Raw genomic sequence first — 27,779 nt, forward strand, 5'->3', positions numbered from 1 at the left:
CTTGAGAAATCAGAAGAATAGCAAACTGAACTCCCATGTAATCAGAAGAAAAAAATAATGATCATAGAAATAAAAAAAAAAAACAACCAGGAGATAAATCAATAAGAAAAACCTGATTCTCTGACAAGATCAACAAAATGCGTAACCAGCCTGATGAGGAAAAAAAGAAGACATCAGTGGCCAACATTGGGAATAAGGGAGAGCACTCACTACAGATTCTACAGATATTAAAAAATAAGGAAATACTCATGAACAACTTTATGCCAATTGGTTTGACCACTAAGATAAAATGAATTCCTTGAAAGACACTGACTACCTAAGTTTACTCAAATGGGGGAAAAAAAAATTGGAATAAATTTAAAAATTATTTCATCAAAATTTTAAACTTTTTAAAAAACTATGAAAATGAAACAGCAAGTTATGGGCTCAGAGAAACTATATGTAAAACATGTATCTGATAAAAGACTGTATCTATGATATATAAAGAACTGTTATAATTCAACAATAAGACAAACAACTCCCCCTCCTCCCACCAAAATGGGCAAGAGATTGAATAGACACCACCAAATTGGATGTATGAGTGCCAAATTAGCCACAGGGGAAATGAAAATTAAAAGCACAAGATACGTATACATACCCATTAAAATCACTAAAACAAAAAACACTGATCACACCAAGAATTAGTGGGGATATGGAGCAAATGAAGTTTCATACACTGCTGGTGAGAATATAAAAATGGTATGGTGTAACAACTTTGTAAGAACAGATAGATAATGTCTTAAAAAGTTAACCATATTCCCATCATATGACCCAGACATTCAACTCATAGGCATTTATCCAAGAGAAATAAAAACTATGTACACCCAAAGATATGTACCTAAATATTTGTAACTTTGTTCATTAGAGCAAAAAACTAGAAACCCAAATGTCTATCAACAAGTGAATAAACTGTGATATATTCATAAAATGGAATGCTACCCAGCAAAGAAAAAGGAATAAACTACTGATATACATTGAATGAATCTCAAAATAATTAGTTAAATATGCCAGGCCAAAAAAAAGAGTACATACTGTATGAATCCATTTACATAAAGTTCTAGAAAATGCAAACTAACCTATAATGGACAGAAAGCAAATCAATGGTTGCCTGGAGACTTGAAGTGGAGGGAGAGGAGTTACGGATTACCATGGGCCCAAGGAAACATTTGGGTACAATAAATATGTTTGTTGTTATGTTTGCAGTGATGGTATGATAGGTCGACACATACTGCAAAACTCATCAACCTGTGTACTTTAAATATGTACAATTTAGCAGCCCTGGAATGATGAACAGCTATGAAGTCTGATGGAAGGGTTCCGACAGGTCCTTCACCATTTCCTGCCAAGTAATCTTGCTTCAGTTTAATCTGCCTTCCCAGCCGCAGCACTTTCCATTTATGAAGAGGTAACGCCAGCCCGGAGGGCTGTTGGAAGGATTACTTTGTGCTTTGAAGCGTTTTTCTGGTTCCCAGAGAACAGGTGCAAACTACTATTATCCATGTAAGAAAGAATGATAATACTCAGTGAATGGGGAAAGGGAACACTTGCTCACTGGACAAACAGCAAGCAAGATGTGAGTACGCAGCTTAGAGCACACACTGTATACAAACCCACCAGGAAGCTCAACTGATTTCTAAAATGTCAGCATTATTATTTTGCTTTTTCAGTTAAATTTCAGAGACTGAAAGTCAGAAGAAAAGGCTCTAGTTCTTAAAAAAACAACAACAAAAACCTGAAAAGGACCACAAGAATAAAAATGCAATCGAGTTTGGACCTTCCCATGCTTATTAGGAATAAAACAAACACACAACAAGGTAAAAATAAAGGGAATAAAATTCCAAGATTTAGAAGTTCCCCAGGCCGGCCTGCCTACCTTTACACTTTGGTTCAAGCCCACAATCCAGAACTGGGCCTGCAAAAGCTGACTTTGCAGATGGTATACCATCGTCATTTTTTTGTTTTCTTTGTCGGAGACACTTTTCTTTAGATTAAAGACAATCTTACTGAGAAACCTCAGGGGGAAAAAATGGTGGTTCCTAAAGGGATGTGTCTATGTACCCTTCTCTTTCTTTCTTTCTTTTTCTTCCCCCATCTATACAGTTAATAACCAAGATGGGTTCACTGTATTTCTGCTACACAACCCCAAGCTGCATTTGTACACATCCCTTGGGATCTCAGTGGTCTCTTCTTTTTCTAACTGGAACAGGGTTTTACAACAGAAGTAATAAGCTTCATGTCAACATTTTCAAGGAAACTGACAATGTAATTCTTCTGTCTCCCAGTGGCTTTGTTGTTTCTTAAAGAACACTGAACCATTTGAAACAAGGACATACTGTTAAAAAAAGCACTTTGTGGTGGCAGGAATCAAATGATTTGGGAGTACAGTCTATAATTAAACCTGATACATTGAAATCTTCTATTTGCAGCAACCATCTTACCAGAGAGACATCTATAACCAAGAATGCAGAAATGGAAAATCAGTCTCCATCCAGGGGCAAAGAGGACTTTGTATAGCTCTACCTTCATGTCTGGATAAATTCTATAATGGCCATTCCCCCATAAGTATAAGTTAATTTTATTTCTGTGAACTGGACTCTCTGAATCTGATCATTCTGTTAAATTCACAATAAATTGTGACTTCCCTAAATTGTCTTTTTCTCTCCACTATCCCTGACTACAAAAATACCACTTGGTTCATAGTCGTATCTTAACTCTTCTGCTACTAGCCAAAGACCATGCACCCCTCTTCCCTATGCCATAACTCTTGACACACACACACAGAATATTCTGTCCAAGAGGTTCTGCGCCATCTACCCTAACTCCATCTTTTCTCTTTCCTTATCAAAACACTATGACTAAATAAGAAATTCCTTTTGGGGGGGGCGGTTCCCTAGATGCTAGAATGGCTATCTGCGGCTTTTTCCAAAGCATGAGTTCCATTTTTAAATATCATCTCAACAATCTTTTCTTCCTTTCCAAAATGCTTCGTCCGTCCTTTGACAGAGGAAAAACAAAAAATGAAAAGCGTTTTTTTTTTTCTTATTGATTTTTTCGAGTACTGCAAAATCCAAACATTCTTAACATAGGAGTGAAAAAAAGTCACCGGACAACTAAACTAACACCTGGGTGGGAGGGTAAAGCAGAGGAGAAGGGCCTGTCCGGTAAAGGCAAAGGTGTAGTAGACCTCCTTACAGCCCCTATAAACAAATGCGGAGAAATTACGAATCTGCATGAAGGAATTCTCTGGACCTTGAGTAGAAAGGTTACAAAAAATGAATGCCTAACCATAACTCTGAAATACCTTGGAGGATGATGGAGGAAGAGTATTGAGAGGTTCAAGTGTCCCAAAGGAGGATAAAGTGAAGTGTGGACACTTGTGTTGGCTTCTCCTCTGCAGCACAGCATGAGCACGGGTGGAACAGGGCAGCAAGCCCAGGACTGCAGCTAGTGCCTGGCTTCCCCAGAGTCTTGAAGATCAGGTTCAAAACCTGATCTGACAGGGAAGAGCCACCTGGGTGGCTCAGTCGGTTGAGCAGCTGACTCCTGATTTTGGCTCAGGTCATGATCTCAGGGCCTGGAATGGAGCCCTGCACTTGGCTCTGCGCTCAGCATGGAATCTGCTTGCGGATTTTCTCTCTCTCCCACTTGCCCCTCCCTCTGCTCTCTCTCTCAAATCAGTCAATCAATCTTTTTTAAAAAAATCTGACAGGGAAAACTAGGACTAAATATATCTAGGCAGAAGAATGAACTCTCAACTATACAGCTTTTAATAAATCATTCCTCATTCTTTGGGTCTTTGAATGGGATTTGCTAGAAATTCTATAACGCAATGATTTAAAACATCAAAAATGTTTCTCAGATCCTTCTCTCATTCATTTAGAAAATATTTACAACCTAATATTTATCTATTACTAGGTGCTAGGGATAAAAGAGGAAGACTTGGTTTCTGTTCTCAGGAGTCTTACAGTACAGTCAGAGACAAACAGATGCCTTCCACACAGAATGGTAAATGCTCCCACAGTGCAAAGTACAGGATGCTAGAACCTAATTCTCAACATTTGTGAGTGGGTGGGTGGGTGTAAGGACAGGGCTGAGGAAGTGACATAGGGGGAGAAGATTCTTGTAAGGACAGGGCTGAAGAAATGACATGGGGGGAGAAGATTCTTAAAGAAATTTAGCCTAATTATCAAGTGTTAAGGAGGATATGCTGGAATTCTCATGCTTCGCTGGCGTGTAGGGGGAGGTGGGGAATAGAAAATGATACAACCACTTTGGAAAACAGCTTGGTAGTTTCTAATAGTGAACTTACATTTCCAATATGACCTAGTCATTCCACTCCTAGGTATTTACCCTACAGAAATGAAAATATATGTTCATCTAAAGACTTTAAAGCAGCTTTATTAATAACAGCAAGACACTGTAAACAACCCAAATGTTCATCAATAGGTGACTAAATTAAAAAACGGATATACTCTGGAATGCAAAAATATAATGAATACTATTCAAAGTGAATAAGAACCAAATTGCTGATACATGCAAAATGAATGAATCTCAGAAAGAATGTGTTGAGTGACACGAGCTAAACAAAACACGGACTAAATAAATTTAAATTTAAACACTTGATTTAGTTATTAGGAAATATTTAAGTAGGTTTGGAGAAACTTAGGTATGGGAATCTACTTTTCAACTAGAAATCTTATGAAATCTAGATACAAAGCAAGTACTTTATGAAAATTTAGCACTGAATTGAGATGTAAACATGCACTAGATTTCAAAGACTTAGGAAAAAAAGTAAAATGGCTCAGCAGTATTTTTTATTGATTACTTGTGGACATGATTTTTATTAAACTGGGTTAAATAAAATGTATTATTAAAATTAATTTTGTTTCTTTTCACCTTTTTACCATGCTACTGTAAAATATAAAACTATATACCTTGCTTGCATTACATTTCTATTGGACATTGCCGTTTCATATCTTCATTGTGTTGAAAACAAAGATGGATGCTTCTGTCAAAATTAAAACTGTACACTTAAATGGGCATGTTTTATTATAAATAAATTATGCTTCAATAAAGTTGATAAATATTAAATTGGTTAGTATATGTATATGTGTGATAATGTATATGGGTAAATGACTATCTTGCTAATGACCTTTGCTTATAAATAATCAGAAATTAAAAAAAAAAAATTCACAGACATGCAAACCCTTAAGAGGAACAGTTCATTTAACACATTAAATTATACTGCCATTACTTAACATCAGCCTCCTTCACTAGTGACTGAGTTTCTTGAAGGCAAAATCCTGTCTTGTTCCTCTCTGTATTAAGCCTAGCTCTTAACATAGTGAGTTAACATGGTACTTTTTCGGTGTTTTAATAGCTGCAGAATTGTCCCAGGCACATTACATGTAGTTTAATGTCCATAAAATCCCTGCAAATTTGGCATTGTTACTCCCATTTTTCAGATGAAAAACTGAGGGCCAGAGGTCAGAGAGGTTAGAATAACTCACCAACTATCCACTAATAAGTGAAAGAGCTATGTTCCAAACCCACATTGACCTCAACTCCCAAAGCCCACTCTTCCACACTGCCACCTTTCCAGGAGGGCATTTCATGACTGCTCAATGCCTGAATCATAGTAAAGACTAATACTTAGGGACAGTGCAACCACAGGAACTTTCCTGAACTTCTAGTACTACAGCCTCCAAGTCCTAAACGGGCTTCTCTCTAGACAGAGAGCAACTTGGCAGCTCCTGCTAGATCAGGATGAATCTAGTAGGAGAGAAAAAATTCCCTCCCAATTAAACTTTCCACTTGGGAGTCTGAAGAAGAAAAATAACACAGAACAAAGAAGCATGGGAAAGAGAAAAAAGGGAATGCTGAATCTTCTATAATAGCTAATTAATGCAAAAGAATTAATCTAACAGTAACTTCAGTGTTCAAAAATGAAAAGTTAGGAGATCTAGAGAGGTACAGTTTCTAAGGCTTTTGAAGCACCTTTTTAATTAGGCTCCCAGAATCTCAGCATTCCTGTTTGAATAATCCATATTTCTAGTTATTTATTCAGCTCCCCACTGCTGCACATTACCAAGCCATATGCTACAGGAATACATCACTTCATATTTGTGCTCAACCATCCACAGACACTGGCAGTTCAGACCTTTAAGAATCTTAGGGAAAAGTCCCCGTAGAGTACAGTTTTAAGGTTAAAAGGCCCAGGAAGCCAAATGCATCTTCTTTATATGCTATTTATTGGAGAGACGGTGGGGTCATTTCAACAAAAGGACAGGCAATTAGAAGGGTAAAGGAGATAAACAAACAAAAGACTCTAGAGAATAAAGCTAGCAAAAAATCAGCTGAACACTAAAGGCCTCCGAATAATTCCAATGCCCCACTCTGCACTTTAAAAGATTTTTTAGAACAATTCCACAAAGGGAATTTTCAATCAATCCCAGGTCTGGTGTACACTGACAAACAAAGAGGTCTACTGTGCCCCCAGCCCTCCACAGGCCTAAAGAGAAGATATTTTAGAAACATATGCCTTGATAAGCTTAAATACGAAAATAGTTTTAAACAAAAACATGATCATTGTAGAATTTGCTACAATATCAAAACAATGGAAACAGTCTCAATATCACCAACAGAATACTAAGTAAGCTATATTTCCTTGGAGCCCATTATGCATTTATTGAAAACTCTCACGAAGATTATGTCACCGCATGGGAAATGCCATGTTAAGTTCAAAAAGAAACAGTATCGAAAATTACATGTGTGACAGGACTAAAAAGCTGGTAAAAACAAGGAAATTATTACAGAAAAAAAAAAAAAAAGAGTGAAAGAAATCTACACCCAAAGTTGGGCTGTGTTTATGTGACAAGAGCTGTTTTTTTTAGCTTCTTAGAGGCAAGAATCCTGTCTTCTTCCTTTCTTTGTAAGCACAGTACTTAACATAGTACCTTATCAGCATCTTAACAGCAGTTTTGCATGTCTATATTCTAAATTATATTTAATAGCTATATTTATTGAATTTATAAAAAATTTTTTCAAAGAACTAGTTTAACAGTGTTTTGCATGTTCACGAACAGAAGTTTTAAGAGTGCAGACTCCAGCTCAATTTCATGAAGAATAATAATGACTAGTGTCTTCCAGCCATACAAACATGCTCTAGTGGCTCTCAGTTTAAAAAATGGTCCCTTGACCCCACACCACACTCTGGTCACCATACCTCCTGCCCCCATTTCTCAACCCCTCTTCCACGCCAGATTTCTCAAGAGTTATTGACATAAGCTACCTCCCATTTACTTCCAACAGTAGGATTCTATGAAATATACTAAATATGATATCCATTTTAAATACCTTAAGGAATTAGAACAACAATAATAAGATCTATAAAGAAAGTACTCTAAAGAAAAGTTCTAGAACTTTCACATTTTCATATCTCCTATGCTAGCCACATAGCTCATGTGCAATTTACAGAAAATAATATATAATGAAAAATATGTATAAATAAAAAATGATATTCTGTCAATAAGAAAAATACAGACAAACATATGGCATTGATAGGTCTATGTGTGATACAAAGTTTAAAAATTAACATAGATTATGTTTAGAAGGTCATGACTAGATTTCCCAAAACCAACACAGTAAGAGAAGGAGCAAAAATACATTTCCCTTCAATGGAGCGGTCGTATCACCAACTGACACAACAGGGCACAAACAGACCAAAATGTACCTTCTACTTACCAACTCTAAGCTGAACCCCCCCACCCCCCACACACACAGAGGCACATGCCGCATGCACACACCCACCCCTGAAGGCCTTACTGTTTTTCATATCTAAGAAACTCAATGGACTCAAAGACCATAGACATATGTTCTGGAATTTGGGCTAACAGTGAGGAGCTGGACAGAAAAAACGGAGGACTAGGAGATAAGAAACCTACCTGAGCATGAGATTCATCAGCTGCAGACCCTCACCCTTCAGAAAGCGTTCACGATTGGAACTGAGCATTAGGCAGGAACAGAGTGAATCAAACAGATTCTCCATCATCTCCTGCTCCTCAGCGGTGCTTGGATTGTGTCTTTTAAACACCTGTCAAGTGAAGACACCAGAAAGCACAGAGCCATAAGAGAATATCTTTCATCAGCTAGCACTCAACAGTTTCCAAAGTCTGCTTGTCCTGATAACCCCAACAATTGAGGAAGCAGAAGCTCATCCAACAAGATTCTCAGCAGCTTCCATGTTAGAGAACCTGGACTTTCTGAGTCACAGGTATTAGGTAGCTATCAGTTCAAACAAAAAAACAAAACACTCAACTGACCACTGGGCCCATGAGTGACTGATGGCTTCAAGGAGGCAGATTAAAAAAAAAAGATTAAAACAACAACAACAACAACGAACCAACAAAACCCTTTTACTGTGAAACAGAACACAGATACAGACAATTCCATAAAAGGCATATACAGCTGAAACCACCAACTCCAGGACAAAAAACAACTTTGCCAGCTACCTCAAAAGCCCTCTATTTGCCCAGCCGAACCACGACTTGTTTTACTCCTTCTAAAAGAAACCACAATCCGGAAGGGCCACAACCCGAGGAAGAATTTTCTAACCACTGGGGCTATTGAACTGCCTCACACAGCAGCTGTGGCTCGAAGTCAGGGAAATAGCTGAAAGCAGACGCTTTGTCTTTGCCAGACATATATGGCATGTTAAGAGGAAAGCCTTTTAACAGTATATACATACCCATAGACTCTACCACGAAATGATCAATAATCTTGCAGAACAGGACTAAGCACCTTCCCAGAAAACTGGAAACAGATTCACATTTTAAAGCTCTATTTTTTGGGGTGGAGGCCAAGCCACTCTGGCTGCTGGCACCAAGATGGCAGCTGTATGCAAACTGACATCTCAGACACTCCCAACACTCAAGAGTTTATCCAAATGGTCTATTTTCAGTCTGGGTTTTGGAATAGCACAGATGAGATTTGTTAGAAGAAATCTTAACAGTATTTTCAGGATGCCAGCAGAACATTTCAACTAGATTTACATGTCTTACAATGAGAAAATGGCATTTTCCAATTTCTTATTCCAGCCTCTAGAACCACATCTTTCCCTATCCTCCTCTGTGACCTCCATCCCACTGCACTGGAACTTCGACTCCTCGAGCTTATGTGGATTCTAAATGAAGAGAATCCATTTTACTGGCAGAATGAAAGGAAAGGAAGTGAAAAATCTCGGGAGTGGGTCAACTGGAAATAATTTGGTATTCTCGGCCCAAGAATATACACTTAAGCAGGAAGCACACCTCTTCTGAATTGACAAATCTCAGAAGACAGAGAAAAACCACAGCAGATACACAGTGATATCTGGGCATAAAGAGCAAATGACTAAGAAAGGGAGGCAAACTACGTAGCTCCACTGTAACCTCAAACCTGCCAACATACTCCATATGGCTTGCATCACATGGCCTATTTCTTCCCACAATTTTCAGCTCCACCTCCCCTTTAAAGCAGGCCATGTATCTTCATGGCAGACAGGAAGCATAAGAATTACTCACGGATAACTGCTGAAGAAGCACATCGATTCCATCCAGCTCCCCAAGCAATTCCCTGTTTTCTAAAAGTGGAAAAAAATAGAGGAAGAAAAAAATGAAGCGAACTGTCAGATTTTACAGCCATCTAACATGGATACATCAGCAAACAAAATCAATACAGCTTGACAGAGTACAAAAGCTGCACAGAGAGCGAGAGGGAGAGCAAGGGGATGCCAAAGGCAAGAGAGCTTGCTGTCATGATCTGAAACAAGGCTGGCTCCTATCCTAACAGAATATCAATACCGAGAGGGAGCCTCACCATCATTGTCCTGGAGCAATATGGCCAGCACTTCGCTACAATACAGTTTGTTGGCATCGAAAGGCATCTTTGCCTGTGGGGAAATAGGAAAGATGAGAGAAAAACATTAAGGGGCCTTGCTTCCTTCCCCAAGATGAATTTTTCACAAAAACTAGGATCTGAGTTAGAAAGTAGAAGTTAGAAAGCAAAAAGGCAGGTTGAAGGTAAAAAAAAAAAAAAAAAAAAAAAAAAAAGCCTGCCTCTGCTCTCAAGAGATCAGACTCAAATACTACATAGTAAAACCATAAATGGCAGGACACAACAGCTCTCACAGTGCTCATGCCCAGGTAAGAAAGTCACCTCCTCAATGAAGCCTTCCCAGATTCCCCATTTTGAGTCCAGGGACTGCTGTCTAGCACATAGTATATACTGAAATGTGAACTAGAGGAATGATTGAAAGTTTTGAAATTTTAAACTAAAATCCTTTATGAAGCTTTGCTCACATATTAAAATCATAAAATTAGGCTATAAATTAGCTGACAGATGATCTAGAGAAGGTGAAAAGAAAGCAAGTTCTTGTTTAGAATAGTTGAATGTATTTATAACAAAGTAGTTCCTTTTGGATTTTTTTTAATGCTTAAAATTTAATTTGAAATCATAAACCTATCTGCTCGTGTGCCATAATCTGCCTACTATTTAAAAAGGAAACCACATTAAAAATGCAGAAATGTGTTAATATTTTAACACCCAAATTACTACCCACAATTCTTTCCCTGCTGCACGCTCTGCTACTTGGTGTTTCAGAGGGGACAAATCTACTGCAGAGACTATCTTTTATGGCTGTCCACATTGTTGCTTCCGTAGCGAGACACGAATATCTCACCACTAATAAGGCCCCTTTGGATAAAGGGGCACAGAGAGGAGCAAACCTCATCGACGTGTTTTTATTTACTGTCCCTTGATCCTTAAAATGCAGACACATACACAACAATTGTTAATCAGCAGCAGCCTTGCTACCCACCCAGGTTTTTGAAATGACAAATCATTTCTGTACCTGGAAAGGACAGGGAAGTGTTCATCTTAGAGCTAACACCTCCATCACCTCAGAGCTATTCCCAATTCTGTCTGGACATTGATTTTGTACTTAAGAAGGAAGAGTGGCCCCTAATGAAGCAACACCTACAACTTTTCAGTTTTCTATGCACGTCTTTCTCGTCAAGCCTAAGTGCACCCCACAGGGTTTCAGGAAGCTGGCCATCTTAGGTTAAAAGATCTGTTAAGGCAAAGTCTTACGTGTACTGACTGCAGGGTATGCTCCCTGGGCAAGCTTAAGCCTTGTTTCAAGAAATTCAGTATAAGAGCCAGGGTTTAAATGCAATCTGTAGCGTGCTTCACTTTAAGGAAAGCAGTTGTATAAAAATGAAAACACGGTGATGAGCCAAGGCGTAAGCATCTCTATCAGAATCAAGGATTTGCTAATAAAATTACTTATCCAAAATTATTTAAATTATAAGTATCGGTATTTTAAATGACTTAAGCCACACCACCTCACTTATATGCAGCTTTTCAAGGACGAGGGTTCTTGTTTGAAACAAGATGCACTTAACTAAAAGAAGCCAAAAGATCTCACAGCACTTCTGTGTTTTCGATGCCTCTTGTCCTTTATTTGATTTTATAAATCTTAACTCCAAGATAAGGGGGAGATTTTCTTTTTGTTTTTCAACAAGTATTTACTAGGCATCTGCTGTATGCAAGACAAAGAAATAAACACGAAAGCACACAGGTGAATTAGACGTGAACCTTGTCCATCGTTAATGGCATTTAAAAAATATTACACTGAATTAAAACTAATGTTAGTAAGTAATATGGTCCTGTTAAAGAAAAAAAAGAGAAGAATATCAATCTAGGATTGATGCATCTAGGTTTGACTCATGAGCATGTACTACCTACATGAGACAAAATCTGCAGTTCCCAAACTGTGTGCCAAGGTACCTAGGGTGTCAAACTCAATTCACAGGGGCACTGCAGGGTACTTTAAAATTTCCAAAGAAAGCACAATGACATATGACATGTGTTGAACACTGCATTAACTACTAGCTCCAGGTATACTCTTTTGATGACATCCTGTCTTTGTGAAGCTGGTTTTTGGTGGTTGCTGTAATAAAAGAACTGTGTGAAAATCAGTATGGAGCAGGAATGAGGGTAGTGGTGTTCAACTGTCTTCCAAGGCTTTAGAAGTTGTGCAGCACTCAAAAGGCACACACATCTATTAATAAGTAACTGCGGTCTTTAAGTATAAAATTAAGTATAAAAAAATATTTTTTCTTTTAATTCATGTGTATTACTTTTTCAAATGGCTTTTAAATTGTTAGGACATAAATACGTATTAAATCATTTGGATCGTCTACGGCCATACCACCCTGAACGCGCCCGATCTCGTCATAAATCATTTGGATCTAACTACTTAATAAACATGATTGTTAGGTCCTCTCTGGCATAGGGGCACAGTTTCATATAAAGACGTAAAAACGAAATTCCTAAGACATCCAGGGCACCAGGAACTGAGAGTGGACATCTATGACCCAAGAAATGTATCTCGGTCTTAAATTTCCTTATCTGTAAAAAGCAAATAATAAAATAACATCCTAATAAAAATAAAATAATAAAACAGATAACATAACATCAGGAGTTACTATGAGAAATAAATAAGGTTATAATATGGAAGTACCTAACATAAATTAAATACTAGAAGTTTTTCTAATGACTGGAATCAGAAATATCCAGGCTAGAATCTCAGCCTTAATGGTTTCCAGCTACGTGATCTTGGCCAAATTATTTTGCCTCTTTTGCCCAATTTCTCTTATGTTAAGTAAAAATAAGTAATAATTTCCTCATGGGGTAGTTGGATTAAATTAACCAGTTTATATATCACAGGCACCCAACGGCTAGTTCCCCTCTACTGAGAATTCCTGAGTCCCCCAGGAAATCTCCAGCTTTTGCTGTGACACTTCAAGGAGTTTCCAATGTGCCCAAAGTAAATTTTTAAAAATCAAAATAATAATTTCATCACCTTTTCTGTTAAAATAAAGGTTTTTTGAAAAACTGGCATGAAGGAGGAATCTAATTAGAAAGTCAAATGATTAGACCCCAAAACTCTACAACACTGAGCCCTAAAATGCTTCAGAGCCTGAAATGGGTACCAGCTGGAAAGTACCTTGACAAGAGGGGAAGGCTTTGGAGATACCCATGCCCAACTGTCACAGGCTCTGCCATGTAATTCCTGTGGGGTTAGGACAATCACTTCCCCTCTGTGGAGTTCTTCCCGTAACTGTAAACTGAGGACAGGAGCACCCGCTTGGAAGGGTGTAAGGATCAGAAATAATATATGTGAGGTATCCAGGATAACGCTTCCCGCATAACCAATAGCCAACACAAGACACTTGTATCAGATGGGAAAAACTTAATGGTGATGATAATGACAACCAAGTATTTTACTCTCGTGGAAAAGAAATAAAGGAAATGGTGGGACTGGTGGGAAGGAAGGAGTCTAATCTTTCACATCTAACCAAAGACAAAAAGTCACCAAGGAAGTTTTATTTCTACTTAAGTATCAGCCAGAGATGATGGCCTCCAAGCTTACAAAATATCAAACGGACAAATTACAAGGATAGTTAGTGGACATCAGGAGAAAGGAGAATTCGGTTCGGAGGTATGGTCTCTTGGAGTTTGCAAAGTTAACCAACGGGACTTGAAGCTTCTGGGGGCTCTCTTCTATCCAGGAGCCTGGTGATCCTAAATCTTTCAGCTGTCAGAGTAATTACAGAGTCAAGCATAGGTTTGTACTCAGCATGTACCAGCCTTGAATAAAATTAAACTTCACCTTTCTGGGAACTGCTGCTTTTTTGGAAAGTACAAAACAATTATGCTACCGCCCGCAGCCAGAAGCTGCAGGTTATTTCTGCAGCTCACCTCTGGTGCCTGGAACCCACGGGGCAGGTTCAGGCACATCCACAGCTCTGTACAACTGCTGAAGCAGATTGTGCCCTGTAAAATCCCAGCTCCTGGTCATAGGAGGCTAAGAACTTCTCATCAACCAGTTGTACATGTAGTATCGTGTAGCCAATTCTCAATCCGTTAGCTCATATGCTGAATGTTGCAACTGTTTCTGAAACACTGACCTCACTGGGAACCAAAGGGAATCCTAATTTTGTTTCTTTAGAAAAGGAAAAATAAAACTTTGGGTTTGGCCATTATTTTCAATAGTACACAACGTCCTAAAGGCTTGTATTCTCCATAAAAATGAACTGTGAGAGTCTCACTCACAGTCCTGTTATCTGCTCACCCGCTAACCCATTTAATGCAATTGGTCTGCAGTGGGTTTCATCCTCATTAGCACAAATTAGTGACATTTCATTTAATGGATGAAGAAATCCGTATCTCTATATACTGCTAGGCTACCAGCACAAAAAGAGGACTCATCAAGGTGCCACTCACTAAAGAATTACTCAAAGACTACTGAATAAATACGGGATGATCAGTTAAAGAACAGGGCTTAACAGGCAACATAAACTATGGTGTTCTCAGATGTTAACCTACCTCCAACTCACCTGGAGGGCTTCTTAAAACTGATTACCAGTCTCACCCAAGAGGGGTGGAGTCAGCAGGTGAAGGGATGGGTTCAATAATTTGCATTTTTAACAAGTTGCCAGGGGAACCACACCTTAAGAACAACTGAGAAAAGCAAAAATAATGGAGACCCAGTCCTTGCTTTTATTTTTTTATTATTATTTTTTAAAGATTTTTGTTTATTTATTTGTCAGAGATAGAGCGCACAAGCAGGCAGAGTGGCAGGCAGACGCAGAGAGAGAAGCAGGCTCCCCGCCGAGCAAGAAGCCCGATTTGGGACTTGATCTCTCTAAGTCTTGATTTTTTTTTTAATCTGCAATGGAAGTTATAAATTTCCTTTCAGTTCTAAAAATGATGGTGGCTATGTGGAAGATTAGGCATTTAAACTGGTTAATGAAGGCTGTGTATAACTGAGAAGTACGTAAGAAAGACAGGAGTCATTCCTGGTGGAAAGAGGAGCATGAACAACAAAACAGATACAGAGGTCAAAATCATTCTGACCTTTGCAGAGCCAGACGGTAGGTTAAAAAGATGCCTGAAAGGTAATAAGGCCAATGTTTAAAAAGGGAGAAATGAAAAAGTCAGACTAGGCCAGGTATAAGGGGACTTTAAAAGTAGGCAGAGAAGGTGGGCTCTGGTGGAGAGGTCATCAGCATCTTGTAGAGGAAGGTTCTGGAATAGGGAATGGCACACTGAAAATGGGAGTATTAAATCTAGTGCAGGAGTAGAGCAGAATAAAAATGGCTAACAGTAATGTTCACATCTCCAGAGAACAGAGGGTATCAGTGAGGGCTGTCCATTAGCATCATAAGTGGAACTTCTCTAAAATATGCCAAAGACAGAGACTAGACAATGGGTCTGGAAAACTGTTTGTTTTTTTTTTTTTTTTTTTTTTTTAAGAGTGTATTTATTTGAGAGAGACAGAGTGTGTGAGAGAGTGTGCACAAGATGGGGAGGGTCAGTGGGAGAAGCAGACTCCCTGCTGAGCGGGGCTGGATCCTGGGACTCCAGGATCATGACCTCAGCTGACAGCAGACGCTTAACTAACTAAGCCACCCAGGCGCCCCCTGGAAATCTGAATTTTTTAGAGTTCCGCTAGTAAAAGTCAGGATCTATGCCCAGCACTCACATTCAATATGTTTATGACAGTGAAAGTTATAGCAAGCACTGTCCCAGATGATGAGAAAAAAGAGCAAGGCATTGTTTTTTAAAAACATGCCTTCTTGCTGGCCTCATACTTAAGCAGGATTCTTCTTAATGATCTGGGCAGCACAGGATTTTTCTAAGGGCACTTGCTTACTAGTAAAATAATTGAATAGCATTTTAATGTTTAGATACCCTGAAACCTTGAAAAAACGGTTTTAGAGACAGCAACATGGCTATTTATACCCTGAGGATTACATAAACATTGTGCCTAAAAGGCAAGAGTCACCAGCTTGCTAGACTATCAAGTGGAACTCTTTACTCTCATTAGGGCAATGTAATCCAAACTAAACCCCCAAAGGTCTCATTTTTCCTTCCTGTTACCAATTCAAAAAAAGACTGGCAAGTGTCAACACCTTTCGAAGGGCAGAGGAGGCCTGACATCCTGGTTTAATGAAGGATCCCTGAAGTCTCAAGGAACTGAAAGGAATTGGTCTTGACTTCAGAGACAAAAGTCATTGGATTGTTTTGTATATTTTACGGTTGGAGCTCTCACCTATGGCCACCCCATGAACAGCTCAGGTCCCTGTAATCTAACCCTTCCCCTCAACTCTGTGTCCTACTTTCCTCCCCTCCACTCCTCACTCCCAAAATGTTTTAAGGCTTTGGAGAACAAAAATGTGTTGAATGTTGAGGAAAGAAAAAACTGAGAATTACATGGGGAAACAGGTCTAGTCCTAAAAACCAAAAGACATCAAGACGCATGAGAAGAGGTCAAGGAAGTTGCAAAGATGACAATGCATGAATTAACCAGACCTGATTTTTTTCCCCTAAAAGGTAGGGGTGTGTGTTTGTGTGTGTAAAGGGAGTTGCAATCTACTGAACTAGGCACTGAGTTTATACTCTGCCAGGCAAATGTGCCCATTCCCACTGATGGAAGTATCTAGACTAGCTGAATATGAATACATTCAAGTCATGCTATAGAATCTGTGTTACAGATTTCATGGGAACAAATGGTATTTAAATTATTTAAAGTAGGATTGGGGAAGACCTAGATGGTCAGAAAGAAGGGTAATCATTGGGCATATGCCCTCTTAGGCAGAACATTCTTTCTGAGTCCTGCCAAGACAATGGCGGGGGGGGTGCGTAAATCTGACCTGACATCCTGACGTACCTCAGACTTTCCGGATCTCTGTGACGCTCTGAAGCATAGCAAGGCCATGAACACTTAGAGAATCATTCTATCTATGAACAAATGCCTCCTTCTCACAGAAAAGCTGGGAATCCTTGCTTGCTAACCATTTCAGTAGCATAGAAGCAATCCCAAACTGCCTCCCATCACGCCTTTGGTTAAAACTACTCTTTTATGAGAAGCTCTTGCCTCTTGTTCCTCATTTACTCTATGGGACAGCACTAATTGTTAAAAAGATAGTCAAAGGGGCTATCCTAAGAAGAAAAGAGAATAAATAATCTAACAGAAATATAAATATGCACAAAGGATAATAGTAAATTAAAAGAGTTGAATACAAATATCTAGCAAACATGTAGAAGCCAATATTCTTTCCCTGATTTTAAAATTCCAAAATTAAAAAAAAAACAAAACCCGTTTTCATTTAGCAGATTAACAAAATTTTAAGTTTGATAGCACCCAACGTTGCTAGGGGAAACAGATACTCTCAAATCAGTGGGGTACCCTTACGCAGAACAACTTTGCAATACCCACCAAAAATGTTAATGTGTGTATCCTTTGATCTCTATCAATTCTAATTCCAGGAATTTATCCTACAGATAAACTAACAGAAGTGTGCAAGAAAAAAATGTGTATGTGTATATGAGAATAGTCACTGCAGCACTGCTTGTAACAGTGGAAAATTGTTATACAGCAGTAAGTGTTATAAAAGGCGGAATGGCTGAATTCATTCTGGAATATGCATAAACAGACTACTACGCAGCTATTAGTTCACTGAAAAAGCCAACTTGCAAAATAAAATATTGTATAATTCTGTTTGTGAAACACACACACTCCTAGATACACAGAAAACTTCTGGAAGGATAGGTAAAATATCGTTAACAGTGGCTGCCTCTGGCAAGCGGAACTAGAAGGACTCTACTGAGGGGAGCTTTTACTTTTATGCCTTCTGTACCACACAAACTTATTTGTATTTACAAAATGTTTTAAATATTTTTGGAGGTATTAAAGGCTACTTTTAAAGCCTCTTCTTTTAAAACTAACAAAGGAAAAGCAAAGAAAGACAAAAGGGATCTTCTAGTGAAGATTCCCAAACTAGATCCCACAGCAAAAGGGACAAACATCGGTGTCGGTGAGCCAGCTTCAGCCAGATCCAGAGCAAAGGGTGGTGTGAGCTGCTGTCCCACAACACCAAACTGACCTTCAGCCTCTTCAACAGCCACTGCAGAAGACCCTGCTGGGCAGCCTCGGTACACATCTCAGGCCGGAACTCTGCCATGTTTTCCACAATAGCTAAAGGGAGACAGACACCAGTCATTTGGGAGGGCAATTTTGTTTCCATCTGCAACAAGCCTGCTTCCCTGCCCATGACAGACACCATTTTCCTCTTCCCGCTTCCTGTATTCCTCCCAGCCAGATGCTATGTTGTCATTATTAGATTAACCAGGGAGATGCTATGGTTTGTTTTCAATTCAAGTAATGTTGCAAGTAAAACTCATAATGAAAATGATGAAATCCACAAAAGGAATGTGATAGATGTTCCGCGCTCATAGGGAACAACCCCAGAGAAGAACACAGGGAAATGTGGGTATCTGCCCAGGAAGGCCTTCTTAGTCCTCATTGCACTGGGGTCCCAGAGACCCGAAACTGAAGAGACAGGACTAGGCAGGAAGCCTCGGAAAAAAACGGGATGGTGAATTCAGTCTCTTCCCTTTCTGATTCATTCACTTTCAGTTCTCTTCCTCTGGATACAGCAAGGGAGGAAAGCATGATCCTCTTAATTGCACAAAATAAAGCGCACAGAGGGGAAAGGCCATGCCGGCAGAGGTAACTGTCAGGTACTCGAAGCAAATATAATTGGTCTTGCTATCTCCTACAATGGTCAAACTGCTGCTTAATAGAAAATTAAAACTTAGGATGCCAAAAGAAAAAAATTATTACATGACCATGATACAAAAAAGGGGGATATTTTAAAAAATCCCCTACAGTTCCATTCTAACACATCCAATGTTTTCATTTCTTTCAGGGCCCCTTCTGCTCCATATCCTAGGATATGTTACATTATAAAGGAGACAGAGTTAGTTCCACGTTCTCTAAGCCCAATGCCCAGACGTCAGATCTGAGTTTTGAAGGAGAAAGGGATAAAGAAATCACCATGCCTCTTCCGTTCATCCTCACTCCTCTGCCCTTGTCAGCCAGTGGCAAGTTAAAAGACCCAGTGGGCAGCCTCCTCAGGGCACGGAATACAAAGCCAGGTTAGCAGAGTAGTAAGAGACCCCTGAGAGGCAAGGATCACCACAATACCCTAAGTTACTTTTTCACATTTCCTGGGAAAATCAACTCATTCATTTTAATCTCCAATGTCCTTATCTGATTCCTCTGCTTACACTTTAGATGGCTTCCTGTTGCTCACTAGAGTCAAATCCAATCATTCTGCCTCGGTTTACAAGGTCTTCCACCGTCTGGGCAAACTCACGCCTCCGGTCCCATCTTCCACTACTGCTACCTCCCACTGCCACAGTACATCTCTACTCTTTTCCCAGTCCACACCCACTCCTGGCTTTGCAACTGTGACTCTCTCCCACCCAAGGGTCCTTCTCACATTTCTCTGTCAAAACGCACCTGTCTTCATACTCAGCCCCATTCAGCTGCCTTTGGAGGCCCTTCCTCACTTCCACACTGTTCTCCACTGACTATTATCCCATTTGTCACCCTGTATTATCTTTCCTTTCCGATCAAGACTCTCCCAGAGTTAAGACCTTGCCCAATTCATCTTTAATCTACTCCAGTGCCTAGCCCAGTGCCTCACAAACAGCAGGTGCTCAATAAATGAGAGTGGGATGGACCTCCTGAGCTGCTGGTAGGTGACCGTGCTGAAACCAGACAGATCTCTACAGACAGCAAGCCTGGGGCTTTTTTCATTATACCGGGCCCTTTTTATTAACATTCAGTTAAGACTTTTGATAACTTTCTATTCAGCAAAATCCAGCATTAGGCTAACAGATGGTAATGCCAAATTCTAGCTCTAGACTAAAGCCAACCCCAAAGTTAGATTGTTGTGTTCTCTCTTCTCTTACTCCCTCGGTGCTATGTCTTCCCTCTTCTTTATGGTAATGCTCACAGAAGAGAGTATAAAATTACAAGAGAAATCTGTGGTAGACAAAAAGAGCGGAGAGAAAAATCTAATCTCATCAAAATTTCTGCTTCAGCTGGACTTCATTCGTTTCTCAAGCTCTGCTTAAGATATGTCACCTTTATTTTTTTTTAAATAAGACAATGACCAGTGATTAAGAGGACTACTCAAAAGCACAATTTTAAATAGGATAATGGTTTAGCAACTTTGCAGGGAGAAAGATCTGGGAGATTTGAGGAGGAGGAAGGGAAATACAGCAAAGACACCCACTTAAGTTAACATATGATGAAAGTGCATCCAAATTAACAGCAATATTTCAATTTGGCTCACATGGCAAACTACACATAAGAAGACAAAGACACACTTAACTGTTTTCCAAATAAACTGTCTTATAAAGGTATTCCACTGTTCCAAAGTCTGTAGTCCCACTGAAGGGAGTAGGAAGAAAAACCAATATAGAGAGATTAAAAAGAGTAAAATATACACTTTCTAAAGCTAAAAAAAAATTTAAAAATTAAAAAAATTCACCCTGCACAGACATGACCCTAACATTTGGAGGCAGAGGTCTGCCTAAAGGGGCCAGTTTTTGTCCAGGAAGTTACCCGACTTAGTGGATTTCTGCTTTTATTACTTGCAAGCCAAAGCAAAGCTGCCGTTATATGAAATTTACACAAGGGTCTTCATTTCTGGAAAAGCAGTCTGGGACTAGAAGGAAAGAAAACACCACTGCTGTTGACTCTATTATGAAGGAAGAAGGAAATGAGCACCGAACCCCCAAACAAACACGAAGGTCTCAGATCACTGGTTGCCCTGCCCCTCACCTAGAGTGTTGTGGACCCCATCCGCCTCTTCTTTCACGGACTCATCCAGGCGCTCCAGATTCTGCACTAGCAGGGCCACCACCTGCCCATCCACCTTCAGCAACAGGGGAGCAAGAGGAGAGAGGGATACATGTCACAGAACAGTCCCCAAATGTTCCCATTCCCATACTTTCTTCTCACCTGCACCAACAAAAGAACAAATCAACCATCCATGGTTTACAGTGTGCTCTTCCATCCCATTACCTCTTTGGGTCTTAAAGTGACCCCAAGGCAAAGAAAGGGCAGGCTTCCTTACCCCTAACTTAAGATGAGTAAATCTAAGCTTAAGGAGACAAAGTAAAGTTCAAGGTTACAAAGCTGGTGAGTATCAGCGCTAACACTTGAACCCAGACCTTCTGAAATCAAGTTCACTGCTCTTTCTACTTCCCTGTGCAATTGAAACAAACACCTTGCAGAAGGGCCATCTTAAATCAGGTCAATAGTTTGTTCAAGTCAAAAGTATGTTTCTAGACCACAGCACCAAGAGAAATTTAGTTGGGAAGTTTAGTTGCCATACTTTACACTGACCTCAAAATTTAGGGTTAAACTAATGTTCTGTGCTAAGCTTTTATGAAACTATTACTTCTGATGAATTTCTAATTCCTTCTTGAGAAGAGTATTAACGTAATAAAATGCCTGACATTTGTATTACACTTAACACATAGAACAGCAATTAAATTTCTCTAATTTAATTCATACAACCTTATAGAAAACTTTCAGTAGCCATGTCACAGAGCTGATATTCAGAGATTAACAGCTTAGCCAAGACCAAATGGCTACTGGGCAGTAGAAAAAAAGCAAAAACCAACCTTCCTTCTTTGGTGAAATAACACTTATACTACCTCATGCTTCCCTCTGCACACAATCTGTACTCTTAGGGAGACTGCCCTTTGGGTAACCCTTATGCAAACCCAGGAAGGTACCTAAGGAAACGCAGAATCAAGAAGTGATTACCCACCTGGTAATAACTTTCTTATCAGTAGCCAGTCAGTAACCTGCACAGGAAAATAAAACCTGCCGTGTGTCTGTGGTATATCCTCTCTGACTGCCTCCCTTAGCAAATGGGAGGATTTCCCACCCTGGCATACTCTTCCAAGGGTAGTGCAATGCTATGGTACATGACAGATACTCAGTCATTTTGCTAAATTCAAATAAACTGAGAAAACACTTACTTTGTGTGCTGCAATCAGGTCTTTTATAGAAACTGTTCCATTTACTATCACGCATCCTCACAGCTCTTATAGGTGAGCAAACAAAGGTCCAGAGAGGTTAACTAGCCTGGCCAATGCCACAAAGGTTGGGGCAGAAGTGACTGACTCTAAGCATCTATTTTTCCCAATCATACCCTGTCACTTTGGGGAGGGGGAAAAGAAAGGAGAGATACGGAAAGGTATCAGCTCACTCAGCTGATACTGCCTGAGCACCTGTGTATAAGATACCCTACGACACAGTTCAAACTGAGCCGGAGGATGGAACAATGGCAAGAGAGACAGATCTTGAAATAAGGCCTCCACTCCTGGTGACACTTAAAGGAAGCAGCTGGCATGGGGGAAAAGCTGAAATTATTGACTGATCTGTGAACCTGAATCATAAATAAGGTAGAATTTTCTAGGCTCTGCCCTTTCTACTGTGAAGAACAATGCAAGCTGCAGATGTGAGGGGATACTGATGCCAGAATTGAGGGTGCCCATAAATACAAGAATGAGTTGTTTTCCCCTCTTATCCCAAGGAGATATACAATCTCACTCTCAAATCTCACAGCCAGCAAAAGCTTCACCATCATGTTTTCCTTAATTAATTGGACAATCTGAGTATGTGAGAGGAAACAGAAAAACATCTGGGGGGAAAATATGAACCATGTCACAGTTTGTTTTTCCCTAAACCACCCTGATTGACTTATAATCTCCCTGAATCCTAAAGCAGCAGACACTGCAAATCCACTGGGTATCACACTGCTTGGCAGTTCTGCAAACTGCTTCACCCGTTTCAATTGCTTATTGCTGCTTTATCTGCACTACGTTTCCCCCTTTCCTTGATTCTTAGTTATGTTTCCCATCTCTGCTATCTGGAAAATGGTAGGGGGGACAGTGGCAGTATGCAATGCATTCAAATCTCAGAACTGAATGGATATCTGGCTGGAGGAAATTTTTTCTTGCCACAGAAATCTAACTTCTAAGAGACAGCCTTTTCAAGCTTGCAAAGTATGAAAGTTTATGTTTAGCTGGGTTAAATGCAATTTTATCTGATTGTAGGAGGGTCAAAGCAGTCAAAATACATTTAGCTCAGAAAACCCTTGGAAAAATATCTGTATTATGCATAGCTCTGAATATCACCTAGTAAGAAGCACAAATTAGCATTCTGTCTCACTCACTCTAGCCGCTTGGGTCTACCACCTTCATGCCAATTTTCTGGACCTGTGACTAAACCTGAAACCAAAAATGAATCCTGGTCAGGGACCAAAGTGTCAGCCAGAGCAACCCTGGCCTTGGAAATCATGACTGCCTTAAGCCTGATGTTTTCTGGTAAGTCCACCAGATACTTCTCCCCGTTAGCGGGTCTCCTAAACAATATTCCGGCAGGTCCTACTAAGACAAAGGTCAAGGGCATGTTAAGATATCCTTTCCCACTTGCCCAGGGAAGACGGATACAAGACAGAAGGAGAACATTTTAAAAAAGGACAGATGAGACAGTTTGAAGGATTCTTTTTCTATCTTGTACAATCTGCCAATAAGCTTTCTTAAGAGTGTGGAGTTAAATTTTCTACCTGCTATGAGTTCTGGAAATTTCATAATTAAAAAACGAAGAAAAAACCTCCTACATCCACTGAATCTTGATCAAGCAGTAAGTTATGAGAGTACAAATGGTAGTGTGGTCAGAATGCAAAACTTATGCCTGTTGCCACCTACCTAGTAGTACTTTCGTTTCTCCTCTTGCTCCTGCAGTTCATTATCCAGCCTCCAAGAGCGGTCCTCCTAAACTGTTAGGTCAGACTATGCTACACTCCCTTGCCCAAGATACTCCAGTTACTCCCCTTCACACCGGCAATTCCACCCCAGCTTCCTACCATGGCCTATAAAACCCTGAGCAATCTGCCCCGACCGCGTTCTCTCCCCTTCCTCCAGCTGTGCTCAAACAGTTTTTCTGTCCCTCGAATCTGTCAAGCTCATTCCTGCCTTAGGTCATCCTTTGCACTTGTCCCATCTTGCCCTCGATCATTCTGAATGGCTGGTTTCTTTGTGTCATGCCAAACTCAGGCCCTCCCCGACTAGCTAATCTAACGTGACTTCCCAATCACCGTATGTCACATCTCCCTATTTTAATTCTTTATGTAACAGAGAATCACTATCTGCTTTCTTGTTTGATTACTGCTTCTCCCCACACTAGAATTTGAGCTCCACAAAAGCAGACTCTGTCAGTCTGGCTCACTGCTATATACCCCATCCCTACAGTCTAGAACATACAAAGCATTCAATAAACATTCAGTGAATGAATGAACAAATGAATTTTGCTTGGGAACAAATACAAATGAAGGTGGACATTAACAGAAATGAGAAGGGATACAAACGATAGGATCCAGAAATTTACATAATAAATACCTTTAGAGCAACTGAAAACCTGCCAACCTCAGCCTCACCTGAGCAGCACAAATGCACTGCCAAGCAGCCCAAGCCACAGCACTACAGAACTTCAAAGCTGAATGTTTACCGTAGGGTTAAGTGAGTGCAAGAGAATGGGTATGGAGGGCAGTCCCAAGTCTCCACATCAACGGGACTTTTGTGAAACTCTTTATGACAAATAGTGGCTCCTAGCCACTATGGCCAATGTCGTGGCCCAGCCACATTCCTACCTCTTCTGCTGGGACACCTGCACACATCCTCCCATTAAGCTTCCCTTTGAGGCCACAGAAAGTACCTGCAGCTCTGCAGTCCTGCCTGAGTCTTCCCCTCACAACTGGTTGCTCCCTCCTCCCCAATTCCACAGAAGCTTACATCTCTCGTAACTGTTGTTAATATTCTGCCTTGCATTATCATCACTACTCATTTCATCCTCGTTTTTTTTTTTAAGCTAAACATCTATCCTCTCATGCCTTACTTTGGTCCATTCCCTTCATAAAATTTTTTTGAGTAGTCATTCAAAATGTTTTCTGAACATCTGTCAAAATGAGAAAAATGTTTGCTCTCGCTGTATGGCCGATGATACATATCATTTTAACTTGACATTTACTAAGAACTTAGTATGTTCCAGGCATAGTACCTTTATGAAGATAACGGCCAACATTTACTGGGTGTTTACTCTGTGTTGGACACTGTCCTGAAGATTAAATAACTCATTTATTCTTCACTTCAATGTTATGCAACAGGCACTACTGTTATCCCCATTCTACAGAAGGAGAAACTTGAGTACATGGAGATTAGGTAACTTTCCCAAGGACACACAGTTGGTAAATGATACGGCTACCACTCGAGCCACTCTCTTGATGCAAATCACATCTCAGGAAAGACAAACTTATAAACAGATGTTTATAAGCCAATGTGACAAGTGCCAGGATATACAAAGTGCTAAAAGAACACAAATACACAAATTCTGTTGGGGGCTAGGAGGATGAGCCTAAAAAAAAACAATAAAAAACAAAAATAAAACAAAACAAAAACCTCAGAAGAGATAAGCTTTAAGTCAGGCTTTAAAGGATGAGCGGGAGTATTCCAGGTAGCCCAGGAAAAGCAAGGCTTGCCAAGCTGAAGGCAGATGGGAGCAAAGGCATGGGGCTGCCAAGCACCTGGCAGATTTGGGGACTAGAAAGTAGGAAATGGCTGTCATCTAATCACAACTCTCAAGGAGTCCTAAGACTTCAGAGAAGTGCCATTAAAGCAACATACCCTTGCATTTACTACTCTTAGAAAAGACACTATTTTCCAGGCTACCAAATCAATTTGTTACAAAACACAAATATTCACCTTCTGCATAAGTAATAGCAGTGGAAGTGAACCAAATTTTAAGCCCCAAAGATCCCCCAAGAATGCCAGGACAGCACTCTCTCCCCAGAAATGTGCTAGTCCATTGCTTAGGACTTCCAATTGGGAAAAAGACCGAGGCAATAACTGCAAACTGCACACCACAATAAATTCTGCTCCGCGCCCTCTAGCCTCTGCTCATGCTATTCCAGGCCTCTGATATTGGCCCCAAATTAAAACTACAAAGACAACTCAACCCTTGTAATATGAGAATACTTATCAAACTTCTTCCTGAGTGCAGCACAAGGGTAAAAAAATAAATGAAAGACCACCCACCAGTTCTGCTCTGTTATTTACTGATGGCTTCTGACTGGCTGCAGACGAGCAAATCATATATAGGAGTCTAGGAATGTTCAACTGTGATTCACACCAGCCCCACCAGTATAAAGCTGTAAGAGTCAAAATCTTAAAATGATAATAAAAAAACCTAAACAAACAGAAAACCCTGTATAGCAGCTACCTAATGGCTCCCCAGACTAAGGATGAACTGTTCCTTTCCAAAGAAACAATAAAATCTGCACGATCCAGCTTTGGTTGGTGGGCTTAGCGACACAGAAAACACAAAGGGGGCTTTTGTGTGAACTGTTGTTTCTGGGTGCATTTTACAGCAGCAGCCAGGCTAGCTGCTCCTCAGCTCGTCTCCCCTATTCACACGGGCAAAGGATGGTAATTAAAATCAGCCCAGGGACCAGGCAGGAAGGCTCACTCAGGGTCACTGTAATTAACCTCTGGAAGCTAAGACTGCACAAATGACACTGTGGGGACACAGAGCAGGAGCAAGTGCCACAGCCTTCCATCAGATGCTCCTCAAAACAAAAAGACAACCCAACATCATCCTTTTCCTTCCGCACAGTGGTTCCAAGGAAAAATAAAGGTCCTGAATTCTACAAAAGTGGCAGTTCGCTCTAGGACGGAGCCTGAAAGAAAAATGGCAATAGAAATTTTCATCAAACTCAGTCACAAATAGCCCTGCTGGACTCCAACCTCACGCTCTGTAGCAGACAGTCCTTCATATCCAGTGGGTTCGCAGCCTTTCCATTCACACCGAATGCCAGCAGCAAGCATGGCACATGGGAAATTTCTAGTGTCAAGGACCTTGAGAGAGACAGAGTGAGGAGAGGGTATGTAGAGCACCGATGGGGTGTCAGAACCATTTGGGGCTCCAGTCCCAACCATTTCTGATTCAGTGGGTTTGGGATGGGGCCATAATATAGCCTAACACACACCCCGGTGCTTCTAATACAAGGGACTACAGCCTTTTCTGTAAACTGCATCAAAACCAGTATTTACTAACATTCTTAGCAGAAAGAAAAGACCAGACAACAGAAAACAGAGAGGAAGGAAAATTAACTCCGTCCTAGAGGAGGGAGACAGCTTGATGGGTGGACAGAGCCCCACAGGAGGTGTCAGGGTAAGAGGCTGGACTAGACTCCCTCCTCCACTTGCCGGCTGTGGTGCCTTTCTAGTCTTGGAGGCCTCTACGATCACTGGTGAAAGAGGGAAGCTGGTGTGGCAGGGATCTGAACACGTGGGCTCTCATTTCTGCTCTACAGGGCCTGGCTGAGTGACCCACTGGATGGCTGCCCTTCTGTATCTGGGTTTCCTCACATGTAAAGGGAGGCGAGGAGAACAGACTGGTTTAACTCGAGTATAGACTTTTGACTGGCTGCTGCCTAGAAGACTGTAAAGCCTTACCCAGGCTCCACAAAAAAGACACACAGAAATCCACTGGTCCTGTCTCTACAAGGAGGGGCTGCAACTCTGGCTGGATGAGTTAGAAGGTTTGTTCTTGCTTTTAACATTCTCTGATTCCCTATCTGTAAAATAATAATGGTATCTGTCCTCACTGGTGCTCGCAGAGGAGAGAAGAAACATTTGTGAAAAGACCAGCAGCACCACAGTTGGAGGCAGAAGAACAGGAACAAGGAGTCAAAAAGAACACA

General features: G+C 40.4%; 1 protein-coding gene across 3 annotated transcripts in view; it reads right to left on the reverse strand.

Moving 5' to 3' along the window:
- The window catches only part of LOC111141552 (catenin beta like 1), a 159,251-nt gene that overhangs the window by 74,970 nt on the left and 56,502 nt on the right, over positions 1-27,779 (reverse strand). For 2 of the 3 annotated variants that reach the window (XM_022494173.1, XM_022494172.1), the window contains exons 6-10: positions 20,786-20,879; positions 18,033-18,124; positions 9,895-9,967; positions 9,600-9,658; positions 7,983-8,131 (exon numbers count right to left, since the gene is read on the reverse strand). In XM_022494173.1, coding sequence (XP_022349881.1) covers positions 7,983-8,131; positions 9,600-9,658; positions 9,895-9,967; positions 18,033-18,124; positions 20,786-20,879 — 467 coding nt within the window. The remainder of the gene's footprint in view (positions 1-7,982; positions 8,132-9,599; positions 9,659-9,894; positions 9,968-18,032; positions 18,125-20,785; positions 20,880-27,779) is intronic. The other variant, XM_022494174.1, reaches the window with a different exon arrangement.

This window comes from Enhydra lutris, unplaced genomic scaffold, assembly GCF_002288905.1.
Source record: "Enhydra lutris kenyoni isolate GAN:26980312 unplaced genomic scaffold, ASM228890v2 scaffoldscaffold6, whole genome shotgun sequence".
NCBI lineage: Eukaryota > Metazoa > Chordata > Mammalia > Carnivora > Mustelidae > Enhydra > Enhydra lutris.